The 14263-nt window shown below is 39.8% G+C and overlaps 2 protein-coding genes across 6 annotated transcripts in view; one reads left to right on the top strand and one right to left on the bottom strand.

Moving 5' to 3' along the window:
* Nucleotides 1-13476, bottom strand: part of SUN3 (Sad1 and UNC84 domain containing 3) — a 91157-nt gene extending 77681 nt beyond the window's left edge. Inside the window, exon 1 of one of the 2 annotated variants that reach the window (XM_056804860.1) lies at nt 13340-13476. The gene's annotated coding sequence lies outside the window, so the exon portion shown is untranslated. The remainder of the gene's footprint in view (nt 1-13339) is intronic. The other variant, XM_056804861.1, reaches the window with a different exon arrangement.
* The window catches only part of C7H7orf57 (chromosome 7 C7orf57 homolog), a 144626-nt gene that overhangs the window by 102676 nt on the left and 27687 nt on the right, over nt 1-14263 (top strand). For 3 of the 4 annotated variants that reach the window (XM_016424565.2, XM_056804857.1, XM_007500430.3), the window contains 2 exons: nt 10834-10939; nt 14143-14206. In XM_016424565.2, the coding sequence (XP_016280051.1) occupies nt 10834-10939; nt 14143-14206 (170 nt within the window). Of the gene's footprint in view, nt 1-10833; nt 10940-13505; nt 13641-14142; nt 14207-14263 lie in introns of those variants that run through there. The other variant, XM_056804858.1, reaches the window with a different exon arrangement.

Below are 14263 nucleotides of genomic sequence, written 5' to 3'. Positions count from 1 at the left end.
CAAAAAGAGGTTTCACAATGAATTCCTAAATAATGGGTTAAAGAACAATCACATTAATGAATAATTATGTGAAAGAAAATGATTAAAAAACATACCAAAATTTCTGGGATGTATTTAAATGTAGTCCTCTGGGGAAAATATCACATCCCTACCTCCACATAATCATTGCACAATAATCAAACTCTTATACATAGTTACATGCTAATCAAATTGTCAATACTGATCAGGTTGTCAAAGGGACACATTATGGAATTTTGTAAAATCATTTTTAAAATTCTAGAAAAACAAAAGATCTAGAACATATGGGGAAATGATGAAGGGATGAAAGAGGACTAGTATTCCTAGACCTCACACATTATATTATAAAGCAACAGTCATCAGAATCATCTGTGCTGGGTTAAAAATTAGAGGTAGACAAATGGAACACTAGATAAGTTAGGATCTGAAACAACGAAACTCAGTAACCTAGAAGATATAAAACTCCAAAACACAAATAGCTAAAGAACTCCCAGTTTGATTAAAAACTGCTGGGAAAATTGGAAAGCAGTCTAGAAGAAATGAGGCTTAGAACACCACCTTACATAGTATTCTACAATATATTCTAAATGGATATATGACTTCAAGATCATAACTCTGAAAAAATTAGAAGGGAAACAGAGGAAATAACTTTCAGAACTATAGGTAGGAAATGCATTTGTAACCAAATGAGAAATAAAGACAATAACAAAAGATAAACTCGATAATTTTGATTACATGAAGCTGAAAATCTTTAAGATAAAGAGAAAATTAATGTAACTAGATTAAGAAATAAAGTGATTAAAAGGAAAAATATCAAATTTTTCTGACAAGGGTTTTAGTTATCTAAGCTATAGTAACTATTAATATATATAAAGGTATTTATATATTATATCTACACATATTTCCCAATAGATAATTGGTAAAAAGACAAACAAATCTCAATTGAAGACATGCAAAGCATTAACAACCATATGGAAAAATGCTCAAAATTGCCAATAATAAGATATAAATGCAAATCAAAACAGCCCTGAGATTTTCCTCAAAACAAAGCAAAGATGACAAAAGATAAAAAAGTTAAAAGAATACAATTTGAAAACATAAGAATAAAACACTACTCAGTTCTTCATATACTCATCAACAACAGATGTTCAGGAAGGCAAAAACCTTAAAGTGATCTGAAACCATCAGCTAATATCATCTGCAATGGGGATAAACTAAATCCATTCCCATTAAGATCAGGAGTGAAACAAGGATGCCCATTATCACCTCTATTATTTGACATTGTATTAGAAACACTAGCAGTAGCAATTAGAGAAGAAAAAGAAATTGAAGGCATTAAAATAGGCAAGGAGGAGACCAAATTATCACTCTTTGCAGATGACATGATGGTCTACTTAAAGAATCCTAGAGATTCAACCAAAAAGCTAATCAAAATAACAACTTTAGCAAAGTTGCAGGAAACAAAATAAACCCACATAAGTCATCAGCATTTCTATATAATTCCAACACAGCTCAGCAGCAAGAACTAGAAAGAGAAATCCCATTCAAAATTACCCAAGACAAAATAAAATACTTAGGAATCTATCTCCCGAGACAAACACAGGATCTATATGAACACAACTACAAAACACTTTCCACACAACTAAAACTAGACTTGAACAATTGGAAGAACATTAACTGCTCATGGGTAGGACGAGCCAATATAATAAAAATGACCATCCTACCCAAACTCATCTATCTATTTAGTGCCATACCCATGGAACTTCCAAAAATTTTTTTTACTGATTTAGAAAAAACCATAACAAAGTTCATTTAGAAGAACAAAAGATCAAGGATATCCAGGGAAATAATGAAAAAAAATACAAAGGAAGGGGGTCTTGCAGTCCCAGATCTCAGACTATATTACAAAGCAGCGGTCATCAAAACAATTTGGTACTGGCTAAGAGACAGAAAGGAAGATCAGTGGAATAGACTGGGGGCAAGCAACCTCAGCAAGACAGTATATGACAAACCCAAAGATCCCAGTTTTTGGGACAAAAATCCACTATTTCATAAAAACTGCTGGGAAAATTAGAGGACAGTGTGGGAAATATTAGGCTTAGATCAACACCTCACACCCTACACCAAGATAAATTCAGAATAGGTGAATGACTTGAACATAAAGAAGGAAACTATAAGAAAATTAGGCGAACACAGAATAGTATACATGTCAGACCTTTGGGAAGGGAAATACTTCAAAACCAAGCAAGAATTAGAAAGAGTTACAAAATGCAAAATAAATAACCTGGATTACATCAAATTAAAAAGGTTTTGTACAAACAAAACCAATGTAACCAAAATCAGAAGGGTAGCAACAAATTGGGAAACATTCTTCATTAAAACCTCTGACAAAGGTTTAATTACTCAAATTTATAAAGAACTAAATCAATTGTACAAAAAATCAAGCCATTCTCCAATTGACAAATGGGCAAGGGACATGAACAGGCAGTTCTCAGCCAAAGAAATCAAAACTATTAATAAGCACATGAAAAAGTGTTCTACATCTCTTATAATCAGAGAGATGCAAATCAAAACAACTCTGAGGTTTCACCTCACACCTAGCATATTGGCTAACATGACAGCAAAGGAAAGTAATGAATGGTGGAGGGGATGTGGCAAAGTGGGGACACTAATTCATTGCTGGTGGAGTTGTGAATTGATCCAACCATTCTGGAGGGCAATTTGGAACTATGCCCAAAGGGCGACAAAAGAATATCTGCCCTTTGATCCAGCCATAGCACTGCTGGGTTTGTACCCCAAAGAGATAATGGACAAAAAGACTTGTACAAAAATATTCATTGCTGCGCTCTTTGTGGTGGCCAAAAATTGGAAAATGAGGGGATGCCCTTCAATTGGGGAATGGCTGAACAAATTGTGGTATATGTTGGTGATGGAATACTATTGTGCTCAAAGGAATAATAAAATGGAGGAATTCCATGGAGTCTGGAACAACCTCCAGGAAGTGATGCAGAGCGAAAGGAGCAGAACCAGGAAATCATTATACACAGAGACTGATACACTGTGGTACAATCGACGGTAATGGACTTCTCCATTAGTATCAATGCAATTTCCCTGAACAATCTGCAGGGATCTAAAAAAATACTACCCACAAGCAGAGGATAAACTGTGGGAGTAAAAACACCAATGAAAAGCAACTGCTCGACTACAGGGTTGGAGGGGATATGACTGAGGAGAGACTCTAAATGAACACTATAATGCAAATTCCAACAACAGGGAAATGGGTTCGAGTCAAGAACGCATGTGATAACCAGTGGAATCATGCGACGGCTATGGGAGAGGGAAAGGGGGGGGGAGGGGAGGAAAAGAAAATGATCTTTGTTTCCAGTGAATAATGTATGAAAACGACCAAATAAAATAATGTTTAAAAAAAAAAACCTTTAAGTGAAGTTTCTGACTTTTTGTCTACATTTCAAAAAGCAGGAGCTTGCCCTTTTCTTAAAAGAAGCCATCTAGGGACTTCCGGTTAAGATGGCGGCTTAGAGAAAGCTAAAGCTCAGATCTCCGGAAAACCCTTCCCGACCAATCTCAAACGATAAGCTCCTAAGGCGCCGAAATTCAAAACGATCAACAGCACAGACCCTGGGAACCCTCCTCCTGGACCTGGACCCGGTTCAAAAGGTACGGCTCCCCTTAAAAGCCAGAACCCGAGATCACTCGGACCTCAGGGGTAGGAGCGCAGAGTCCAAGGCTCCCGGAAGCCGCAGCCCGGCCGGCTCAGAGAGCAGGGTCCTCGGAAACAACAACCCTCAGGGCCTTCTACAGTCCCGGTGAAAGTTACTGCCTGGGGCTTCCGCTGCAGAGAGCTGGTCAAAACAACAGCAACCCTCAGGGCGGGCAAGACAGCCTCACGGGCTGGATCCTGCTATCCAAGTCTCAGTGAAAGTCTGTGCTCTCGGAGCTTGGGGAAGCGGCAGCCCATCCCCCCGCAGGCCGACGAAACAGCCTCACGGCCAGCGATTCTGAAGGCAACTTCCGGAAAGCGAGCCGGGGGGAGAGTGTGGCCTTGTGGTCCGACCCTTCCATTCCAGTTCCAGTGAGGCATATTCAGTTTAACCCAGGGAAAGCCCATAGAACTATCTGCCCAGGACTGCCTCTGAACACCAGAAAGAGACAAGAAAAACTAATCCTCCACATTCAGAGATGACAAACTCCACAGAACCACAGAAGCCCCAAAATACCAAGAAAAATAAGAAGAAAGGGGCGACTTTGGACACATTCTATGGAGCCAAAATACAAAATACAGAGCAGACAGAAGATAATATAAAAGAAAATGCTCCAAAACCTTCCAAAGGAAATGGAAACTCTCCACAAACCTATGAAGAATTTGAATCAGAAATGACCAAAAAGATGGAAGCCTTCTGGGAGGAAAAGTTGGAAATAATGCAAAAGAAATTCACGCATCTACAAAACCAGTTTGACCAAACTGTAAAAGAAAACCAGGCTTTAAAGGCCAGAATCAGGCAGCTGGAAGACAACGATCGTGTAAAAGAGCAAGAATCAATAAAGCAAAGCCAAAATACCAAGAAATTAGAAGAGAACATAAAATATCTCACCGACAAGGTGATAGATCTGGAAAATAGGGGGAGAAGGGATAATTTAAGAATAATTGGACTCCCAGATAAGCCAGAAATAAACACCAAACTGGACATGGTGATACAAGATATAATCAAAGAAAATTGCCCAGAGATTCTAGAACAAGGGGGCAATACAGCCACTGACAGAGCTCACAGAACACCTTCTACACTAAACCCCCAAAAGACAACTCCCAGGAATGTAATTGCCAAATTCCAAAGCTATCAAACAAAAGAAAAAATCCTACAGGAAGCCAGAAAAAGACAATTTAGATATAAAGGAATGCCAATCAGGGTCACACAAGACCTTGCAAGTTCTACGCTGAATGATCGTAAGGCATGGAACATGATCTTCAGAAAGGCAAGAGAGCTGGGTCTCCAACCAAGAATCAGCTACCCAGCAAAACTGACTATATACTTCCAAGGGAAAGTATGGGCATTCAACAAAATAGAAGACTTCCAACTTTTTGCAAAGAAAAGACCAGAGCTCTGTGGAAAGTTTGATACCGAAAATCAAAGAGCAAGGAATACCTGAAAAGGTAAATATTAAGGAAAGGGAAAAATGTTATCTTCTTCTTTTACTCAAACTCTCTTCTATAAGGACTACATTTATATCAACCTATGTATACTAACATGTGGGGAAAATGTAATGTATAAATAGGGGGTAAAGAAAGACCAAATAGAATAATCATTCTCACACAAAGATTCACATGGGAAGGGGAGGGGAAGAAAACTCCTATAAGAAGGAGAGGAAGAGAGGGGGGGGGGTTACTTAAACCTCAATCTCAGGGAAAGCAGCTCTGAGAGGGAAAAACCTCCAGATCCATTGGGATCTTGAATTCTATCTTACCCAACAAGGGTAAGGAGAAGGGAAAACCAAGGGGGGGAGGGGGAGAGGGAGAACAAAAAGGGAGGGTAAGAGAGGGGGGAGGGGGAGGGAACAAAAAGGGAGGGACTAAAAAGGGAAACATCAAGGGAGGGGACAAGGGGGACTGTTTCAAAGTAAATCACTGGACTAAAAGGTAGAGCCGAAGAAGAAAAGGTTAGAATTAGGGAAGGCAATCAAAATGCCAGGGAGTCCACAAATGACAATCATAACTTTGAACGTGAATGGGATGAACTCACCCATAAAACGTAGACGAATAGCAGAATGGATTAGAATCCAAAACCCTACCATATGTTGTCTTCAAGAAACACACATGAGGCGGGTTGACACCCACAAGGTCAGAATTAAAGGATGGAGTAAGACCTTCTGGGCTTCAACTGATAGAAAGAAGGCAGGAGTGGTAATCATGATATCTGATAAAGCCAATGCAAAAATAGACCTGATCAAAAGGGATAGGGAAGGTAATTATATTTTGTTAAAAGGGACTATAGACAATGAGGAAATATCATTAATCAATATGTATGCACCAAATAATATAGCACCCAAATTTCTAATGGAGAAACTAGGAGAATTGAAGGAAGAAATAGACAATAAAACCATACTAGTGGGAGACTTAAACCAACCATTATCAAATTTAGATAAATCAAATCAAAAAATAAATAAGAAAGAGGTAAAAGAAGTGAATGAAATCTTAGAAAAATTAGAATTAATAGACATATGGAGAAAAATAAATAGGGATAAAAAGGAATACACCTTCTTCTCAGCACCACATGGCACATTCACAAAAATTGACCATACATTAGGTCACAGAAACATAGCACACAAATGCAGAAAAGCAGAAATAATGAATGCAGCCTTCTCAGATCACAAGGCAATAAAAATAATGATTAGTAATGGTACATGGAAAACCAAATCTAAAACCAATTGGAAATTAAACAATATGATACTCCAAAACCGTTTAGTTAAAGAAGAAATCATAGAAACAATTAATAATTTCATCAAGGAAAATGACAATGGCGAAACATCCTTCCAAACCTTTTGGGATGCAGCCAAAGCGGTAATCAGAGGTAAATTCATATCCCTGAATGCTTATATTAACAAACAAGGGAGAGCAGAGATCAATCAATTGGAAATGCAAATGAAAAAACTGGAAAGCGATCAAATTAAAAACCCCCAGCAGAAAACCAAATTAGAAATCCTAAAAATTAAGGGAGAAATTAATAAAATCGAAAGTGATAGAACTATTGATTTAATAAATGAGACAAGAAGCTGGTACTTTGAAAAAACAAACAAAATAGACAAGGTACTGGTCAATCTAGTTAAAAAAAGGAAGGAAGAAAAGCAAATTCACAGCATTAAAGATGAAAAGGGGGACAGCACCTCCAATGAGGAGGAAATTAAGGCAATCATTAGAAATTACTTTGCCCAATTATATGGCAATAAATACACCAATTTAGGAGAAATGGATGAATATATACAAAAATACAAACTGCCTAGACTAACAGAAGAGGAAATAGAATTCCTAAATAATCCCATATCAGAAATTGAAATCCAACAAGCCATCAAAGAACTTCCTAAGAAAAAGTCCCCAGGGCCTGATGGATTCACCTGTGAATTCTATCAAACATTCAGAGAACAGTTAATCCCAATACTATACAAACTATTTGACATAATAAGCAAAGAGGGAGTTCTACCAAACTCCTTTTACGACACAAACATGGTACTGATTCCAAAACCAGGCAGGTCAAAAACAGAGAAAGAAAACTATAGGCCAATCTCCCTAATGAATATAGATGCAAAAATCTTAAATAGGATACTAGCAAAAAGACTCCAGCAAGTGATCAGAAGGATCATTCACCGTGATCAAGTAGGATTCATACCAGGGATGCAGGGCTGGTTCAACATTAGGAAAACCATCCACATAATTGACCACATCAACAAGCAAACTAGCAAGAATCACATGATTATTTCAATAGATGCAGAAAAAGCCTTTGATAAAATACAACACCCATTCCTATTAAAAACACTAGAAAGCATAGGAATAGAAGGGTCATTCCTAAAAATAATAAACAGTATATATCTAAAACCAACAGCTAATATCATCTGCAATGGGGATAAACTAGATGCATTCCCAATAAGATCAGGAGTGAAACAAGGATGCCCATTATCACCTCTACTATTTGACATTGTACTAGAAACACTAGCAGTAGCAATTAGAGAAAATAAAGGAATTGAAGGCATCAAAATAGGCAAGGAGGAGACCAAGTTATCACTCTTTGCGGATGACATGATGGTCTACTTAAAGAATCCTAGAGATTCAACCAAAAAGCTAATTGAAATAATCAACAACTTTAGCAAAGTTGCAGGATACAAAATAAACCCACATAAATCATCAGCTTTTCTATATATCTCCAACACAGCTCAGCAGCAAGAACTAGAAAGAGAAATCCCATTCAAAATCACCTTAGACAAAATAAAATACCTAGGAATCTACCTCCCAAGACAAACACAGGAACTATATGAACACAACTACAAAACACTCGCCACACAACTAAAACTAGACTTGAACAAATGGAAAAACATTAACTGCTCATGGATAGGACGAGCCAATATAATAAAAATGACCATCCTACCCAAACTTATTTATCTATTTAGTGCCATACCCATTGAACTACCAAAATACTTCTTCACTGATTTAGAAAAAACCATAACAAAGTTCATTTGGAAGAACAAAAGATCAAGGATATCCAGGGAAATAATGAAAAAAAACACATATGATGGGGGCCTTGCAGTCCCTGACCTAAAACTATATTACAAAGCAGCAGTCATCAAAACAATTTGGTACTGGCTAAGAAATAGAAAGGAAGATCAGTGGAATAGACTGGGGGAAAGCGACCTCAGCAAGACAGTATACGATAAACCCAAAGATCCCAGCTTTTGGGACAAAAATCCACTATTTCATAAAAACTGCTGGGAAAATTGGAAGACAGTGTGGGAGAGACTAGGAATAGATCAACACCTCACACCCTACACCAAGATAAATTCAAAATGGGTGAGTGACTTAAACATAAAGAAGGAAACCATAAGTAAATTGGGTAAACACAGAATAGTATACATGTCAGACCTTTGGGAGGGGAAAGGCTTTAAAACCAAGCAAGATATAGAAAGAATCACAAAATGTAAAATAAATAATTTTGACTACATCAAACTAAAAAGCTTTTGTACAAACAAAACCAATATAACTAAAATCAGAAGGGAAACAACAAATTGGGAAAAAATCTTCATAGAAACCTCTGACAAAGGTTTAATTACTCATATTTATAAAGAGCTAAATCAATTGTACACAAAATCAAGCCATTCTCCAATTGATAAATGGGCAAGGGAAATGGATAGGCAGTTCTCAGATAAAGAAATCAAAACTATTAACAAGCACATGAAGAAGTGTTCTACATCTCTTATAATCAGAGAGATGCAAATCAAAACAACTCTGAGGTATCACCTCACACCTAGCAGATTGGCTAACATAACAGCAAAGGAAAGTAATGAATGCTGGAGGGGATGTGGCAAAGTAGGGACATTAATTCATTGCTGGTGGAGCTGTGAACTGATCCAACCATTCTGGAGGGCAATTTGGAACTATGCCCAAAGGGCGACAAAAGAATATCTACCCTTTGACCCAGCCATAGCACTGCTGGGTCTGTACCCCAAAGAGATAATGGACACAAAGACTTGTACAAAAATATTCATAGCTGCGCTCTTTGTGGTGGCCCAAAACTGGAAAATGAGGGGATGCCCATCAATTGGGGAATGGCTGAACAAACTGTGGTATATGTTGGTGATGGAGTACTATTGCGCTAAAAGGAATAATAAAGTGGAGAAGTTCCATGGAGACTGGAACAACCTCCAGGAAGTGATGCAGAGCGAGAGGAGCAGAACCAGGAGAACATTGTACACAGAGACAAACACACTGTGGTATCATCGAACGTAATGGACTTCTCCATTAGTGGTGGTGTAATGTCCCTGAACAACTTGCAGGGACCCAGGAGAAAAAAACACCATTCATAAGCAAAGGATAAACTATGGGAGTGGAAACACCGAGATAAAGCAACTGCCTGAATACAAAGATTGAGGGGACATGACAGAGGATAGACTCTAAATGAACACTCTAATGCAAATACTATCAACAAAGCAATGGGTTCAAATCAAGAAAACATCTAATGCCCAGTGGACTTACGCGTCGGCTATGGGGGGTAGGGGGGAGGAAAAGAAAATGATCTATGTCTTTAACGAATAATGCTTGGAAATGACCAAATAAAATATATTTAAAAAAAAAAAAAAAAAAAAGAAGCCATCTAGTTCCCCTGTGGTTAGTACATGAAGAACTAACTATGTAGGGTGGCCAAGAGAAAAGGAAAAGAGAAGTAATGGAATATTGATAAAAAAGAACCTGCAGAATGTGAGATGTAGAATGTACACTCAGAAATTTGAAGACAGCCCAATTATTCCTCTCAACAACAACCATTTAGTGCCCTACTTCTTGTCTGCACAAAACCTACCTCATGAATATATCTCCACATCCCTCATATACAAGCCTTTCATTTCACCCACACAAAATTCAGGTCACTTCTTAATTGAACTATTGCAAAAATCTTCCAGTTGGTCTCCCTGGCACCTATCACATATTCTCCAGTCCCTTCCCCACATAGTTGTCAAAATCTTCCTATAGCACAGTCTAAATATATAACTTCACCACTCTAAAATCTTCAGTGGCTCCCTATTGCCTTTGGAATAAACTATAAACTCATCTTGGCACTTAATGCCCTCCACAATTTGAAACCTCTCTTATTCTTCTGTACTTAATTCATTTTTCTCCCCTTCATCTTACACTTGCCATACTGGCCTACTTGCTGTTTACCAAATACAGAATTCCATTTTCCTCTTGGTGCCTTTGCACAGATGGCATTCCATTGCTGGAATGCCCTTGCTTCATATCTCAACTTAGAATCTTTAGTTTCCATCAGGGTTCAAATTATCACATTTCATGAGAAGCCTCTAATAATTCCCTAGTAATTAGTGTACCTTCCAGCTCAAATTATCTTCTATTTACGTATATGTTCTATTCCTCAGTAGAATAAAAGTTTCCCGAGTCAAGTACTATTTGGTTTGCCTTTTTTGTTTGGGATTCCCAAAGCCTAGCATATTGTTCACAATAGACACTTTAATACATGCTGTTGAATTAAATTGACCTGGAAAAAATTTACTAAGGGAGCATATTTGTTATTGTTCTTTAACTTGCAGAGTCTGTGACATCAATTTCATGTCAAATAAAGAAACTACAGTTTATGATGTGCATTCTCCTTTTGATATATGTTCGATTTGGCGAAAACTTTACAGATTCTTCAATGTAAGTCACTTTGATTTATTCCTAACATATGTGCTATATATTACATGATCTCATATTCCCAAACATTTCTTAAGCATTTATGTACCAGGTACTAGGGATACAAAGACAAAAAGCCCCCCCCCCCCCACCTTCAATAACTTTCTACTTTTGGAGGGGAGATAACATGTCAAATGACATAGGAAATAAATGTGATAATGGAGGCAGCATTAGTACCTGGGGGACAATGGGTAAAGAATCGGAAAGGCTTCATGTAAAAAGACACAAATGGATAAAACCTTGAACTAAACTAGCAATTCTAAAAGATGGATGTGTGTAGGGGAGTACACTCTAGGTATAGAGAACATCCACACTGAAAAAGGGCTATTTCTAGAAAAATAACTATAGCAACTTTTTGTGCTGACAAAGAACTGGGAATTTGAAAAGAATTCCACTAATTGAGGAATGGATAAAAAAGTTATGTGATTGTAATGGAATATACTACTGTACCATTAGAAATGATAAACAGGATTGAGCACAAAAAAAGAACCTGGAAAGACTTATATGAAGTGATTCAAAGTTAACTAAGCAGAACCAGGAGAAGGTTGTACACAGTAACAGCAATAAAGTATGATGAATGACCCAACTTATCTGGGATGCAAGGATCCAGTACAACTCTAAGGTCTCATTACAAAAAAGGCTGCCATAGAAGGAACTGACAGTGTTAATATAGATAGAAGCATGCCATTCTTCACTTTATTTCTTCCATGAATTTTTCTCCAGTATAAGCAATATGTGTCTTCTTTCACAATATGAGAAACATGGAAATATTGTATTGTATGATAATACATACACAACCTTTATTTTATTACCCACTTTCTTGGAAAGGGTGGAGAGAAGGGGAAAACATTTACCTATATTAATTTGATCTTCAAAGAGCTCTATAAAATGTAATCCCCATTTAATAGACTAAGAAACAAGTTATAGTAACTTGGAGGCAGGTAACTAATTCTGGTGTTCATTTCACTATTTTACACTGCTATCCAAAGTTAGTAATAAGTCTTCTAAACCACAGGAATCCTGAGAACCTAGGCCTCTGTAGAATATGTTGATTAAAAGATAATCTGAACCAACTTATTCTTTTGGGCATTTTCCCTGCATATTGAGGAGACAATAAAATACAGTTCTTGAGATTCCTTTTAAAGTAGCCGAATGGTCACCCTAAAAAACATGAAGTATGTTTATTGCTACTGTTTGTTGTTTAGTCATTTCAAGTGTTGTTGACTCTTCTTGGCCCCATTTGGGGTTTTCTTGGCAAAGATGCCAGAGTGGTTTTCCATTTCCTTCTCCAGCTCATTTTACAGATGAGAAAAATGATGCAAACAGCGGTATGTGGCTTGCCCAGGATTCTACAGCTAGAAAGCGCCAGGGACTGGATCTTAAGTCTGGCCTTCCCTGACCCTAGGTCTGTACACTGCACCATATATATATTAATGTGTGCTAGCCGCCCCATGTAATTAATTCTTTAGTTCAAAAGTGAATTTTGTGTATTGGGGGGGGGGGGGAGAGAGAGAGAGAGAGAGAGAGAGAGAGAGAGAGAGAGAGAGAGAGAGAGAGAGAGAGAGAGAGAGAGAGAGAGAGAGGGAGAGAGAGAGGGAGAGAGAGAGAGAGAGAGAGAGGAGAGGGAGAGGGAGAGGGAGAGGGAGAGGGAGAGGGAGAGGGAGAGGGAGAGGGAGAGGGAGAGGGAGAGGGAGAGGGAGAGGGAGAGGGAGAGGGGAGAGGGAGAGGGAGAGGGGAGAGGGAGAGGGAGAGGGAGAGGGGAGAGGGAGAGGGAGAGGGAGAGAGAGGGAGAGAGCAGTCGGTCAAGAGTTGGGGTTGAGATGTGAGTTTCAGTCAATCCTAGGCCCGCTCAGGCTTGGCCAGAAATCCTGAGGTGCAGGGATCGAGACAAAGTCTGCCAGTTTCTATCAGCCAGCAAATACAAATAAAAGAGCCAAGAAGCCCATTATTAAGTGTGTTCTACCTAGGAGGCAGGCAGTCCTTCGTTTCCCACAAGCCTGGTGCAGTGCTAAGAGCATCGCCTTTTTGAAGTCGAAGAACTGGGTTCCAAACCAGCCCTCCTGTGGGACCTTGGACAAGTCACTCTTACTTCTGGGCCTCAGTTTCTTCCTCTGTACAAAGATGAATTTACTAGATGGCTCCTGAAATCCGATCATGGTCAAGATTAGGAATCCCACTTACTAAACTCACTCCAGGAAAATAAAAGAAGCCCCAACTGCGCTCACAAAAAAGCACTTCTGCCTCCCAGTTCCAGAACGCCAAACGTCCGCCCACGCAGAGCAGCTCCAGAGCCCGGGCCCTCGCCGGCCCCGCCCCCTTCACGCACAATTTTCCCCGCGGGGCTCCCGCTGCGCGCTTCCTCACCGGTTCGTGCTCCCGTGATTGGTGCTGGTGCTGCTCGGGGTCCCCGCGTGCAACACCCCGGCTGGGGTTTTTAAGAGTTTTCCGTTGCCCTGGCGACAGTGGCTTGTTGTTGAGCCTGTTGCTGCCACACTGGTTTTTCCTGCGTTCGCACCTTGCTCCTCGACACTGCACGCTTCTCGGCCGTCTCCGGCCTCCCCGCTTCCCCGGACAAAGACTACCCTCCGCCGCTTTCCTTCCCAAGCCTCGCCTCCTCGCCCGGACTGACGTTCGGGTCCAGAGCCCAAGTCTGGCAGGCCAGAGGGTGCGAGGGGAGGCGTGGACCGAGAGGGGGAGGGATGTGGTCGCGGGGGCAGCTGGGACTGGGGGAGAAGCGAAAGGGGGGCAGCGGGGTGAGCTTGCTAGGCTGGGGGGGCCATTGAAGGAAAGGAGCTTGGGGGAAATGCCCCTCCAATCCCCACCCCAGATCAGCAAGCACCTGGGACTGGAGCTCATTCTGCCAGTCACCTGCTCCCAAAGTTTCGGTTGAGTGCTTGCGGGCGCTGATCGCAGTCTATTCCCAGGGGGAGAGAAGCATCGAACTGAAAGATGCAAGCGGGGGGGGGGGGGGGGGGGGGGGGGAACAAAAATCCAGTTCCTTACCAGACTTGTGATGTAGCCGGCATAGAAAGTGCCACTTAGCCTTCCTCTGGAAACGAGTAGCAGAATTGTTGCTTCTCCCAATAAAATAACACTCTTCTCTAGTGAGAAGTTAATAATAATAATAATAATAATAATATTCTGTTCTTTTCCAAACAAACCTACAGATCTCGGCAATGAGAAATACAAGCAAGGACGTGACTCTACCTACCAGTCGCTATGCCCCTTGTGGTGAGTATGGCCCTTTGATCTTGGTAATAATTTCTGAAGAGAAAGGAATTCCCTCGG

Source organism: Monodelphis domestica, chromosome 7 (genome assembly GCF_027887165.1).
Source record: "Monodelphis domestica isolate mMonDom1 chromosome 7, mMonDom1.pri, whole genome shotgun sequence".
NCBI classification, from domain to species: Eukaryota; Metazoa; Chordata; class Mammalia; order Didelphimorphia; family Didelphidae; genus Monodelphis; species Monodelphis domestica.
The sequence above is the reverse complement of the archived record's forward strand: the minus strand, read 5'-3'. Positions and strand labels throughout refer to the sequence as shown.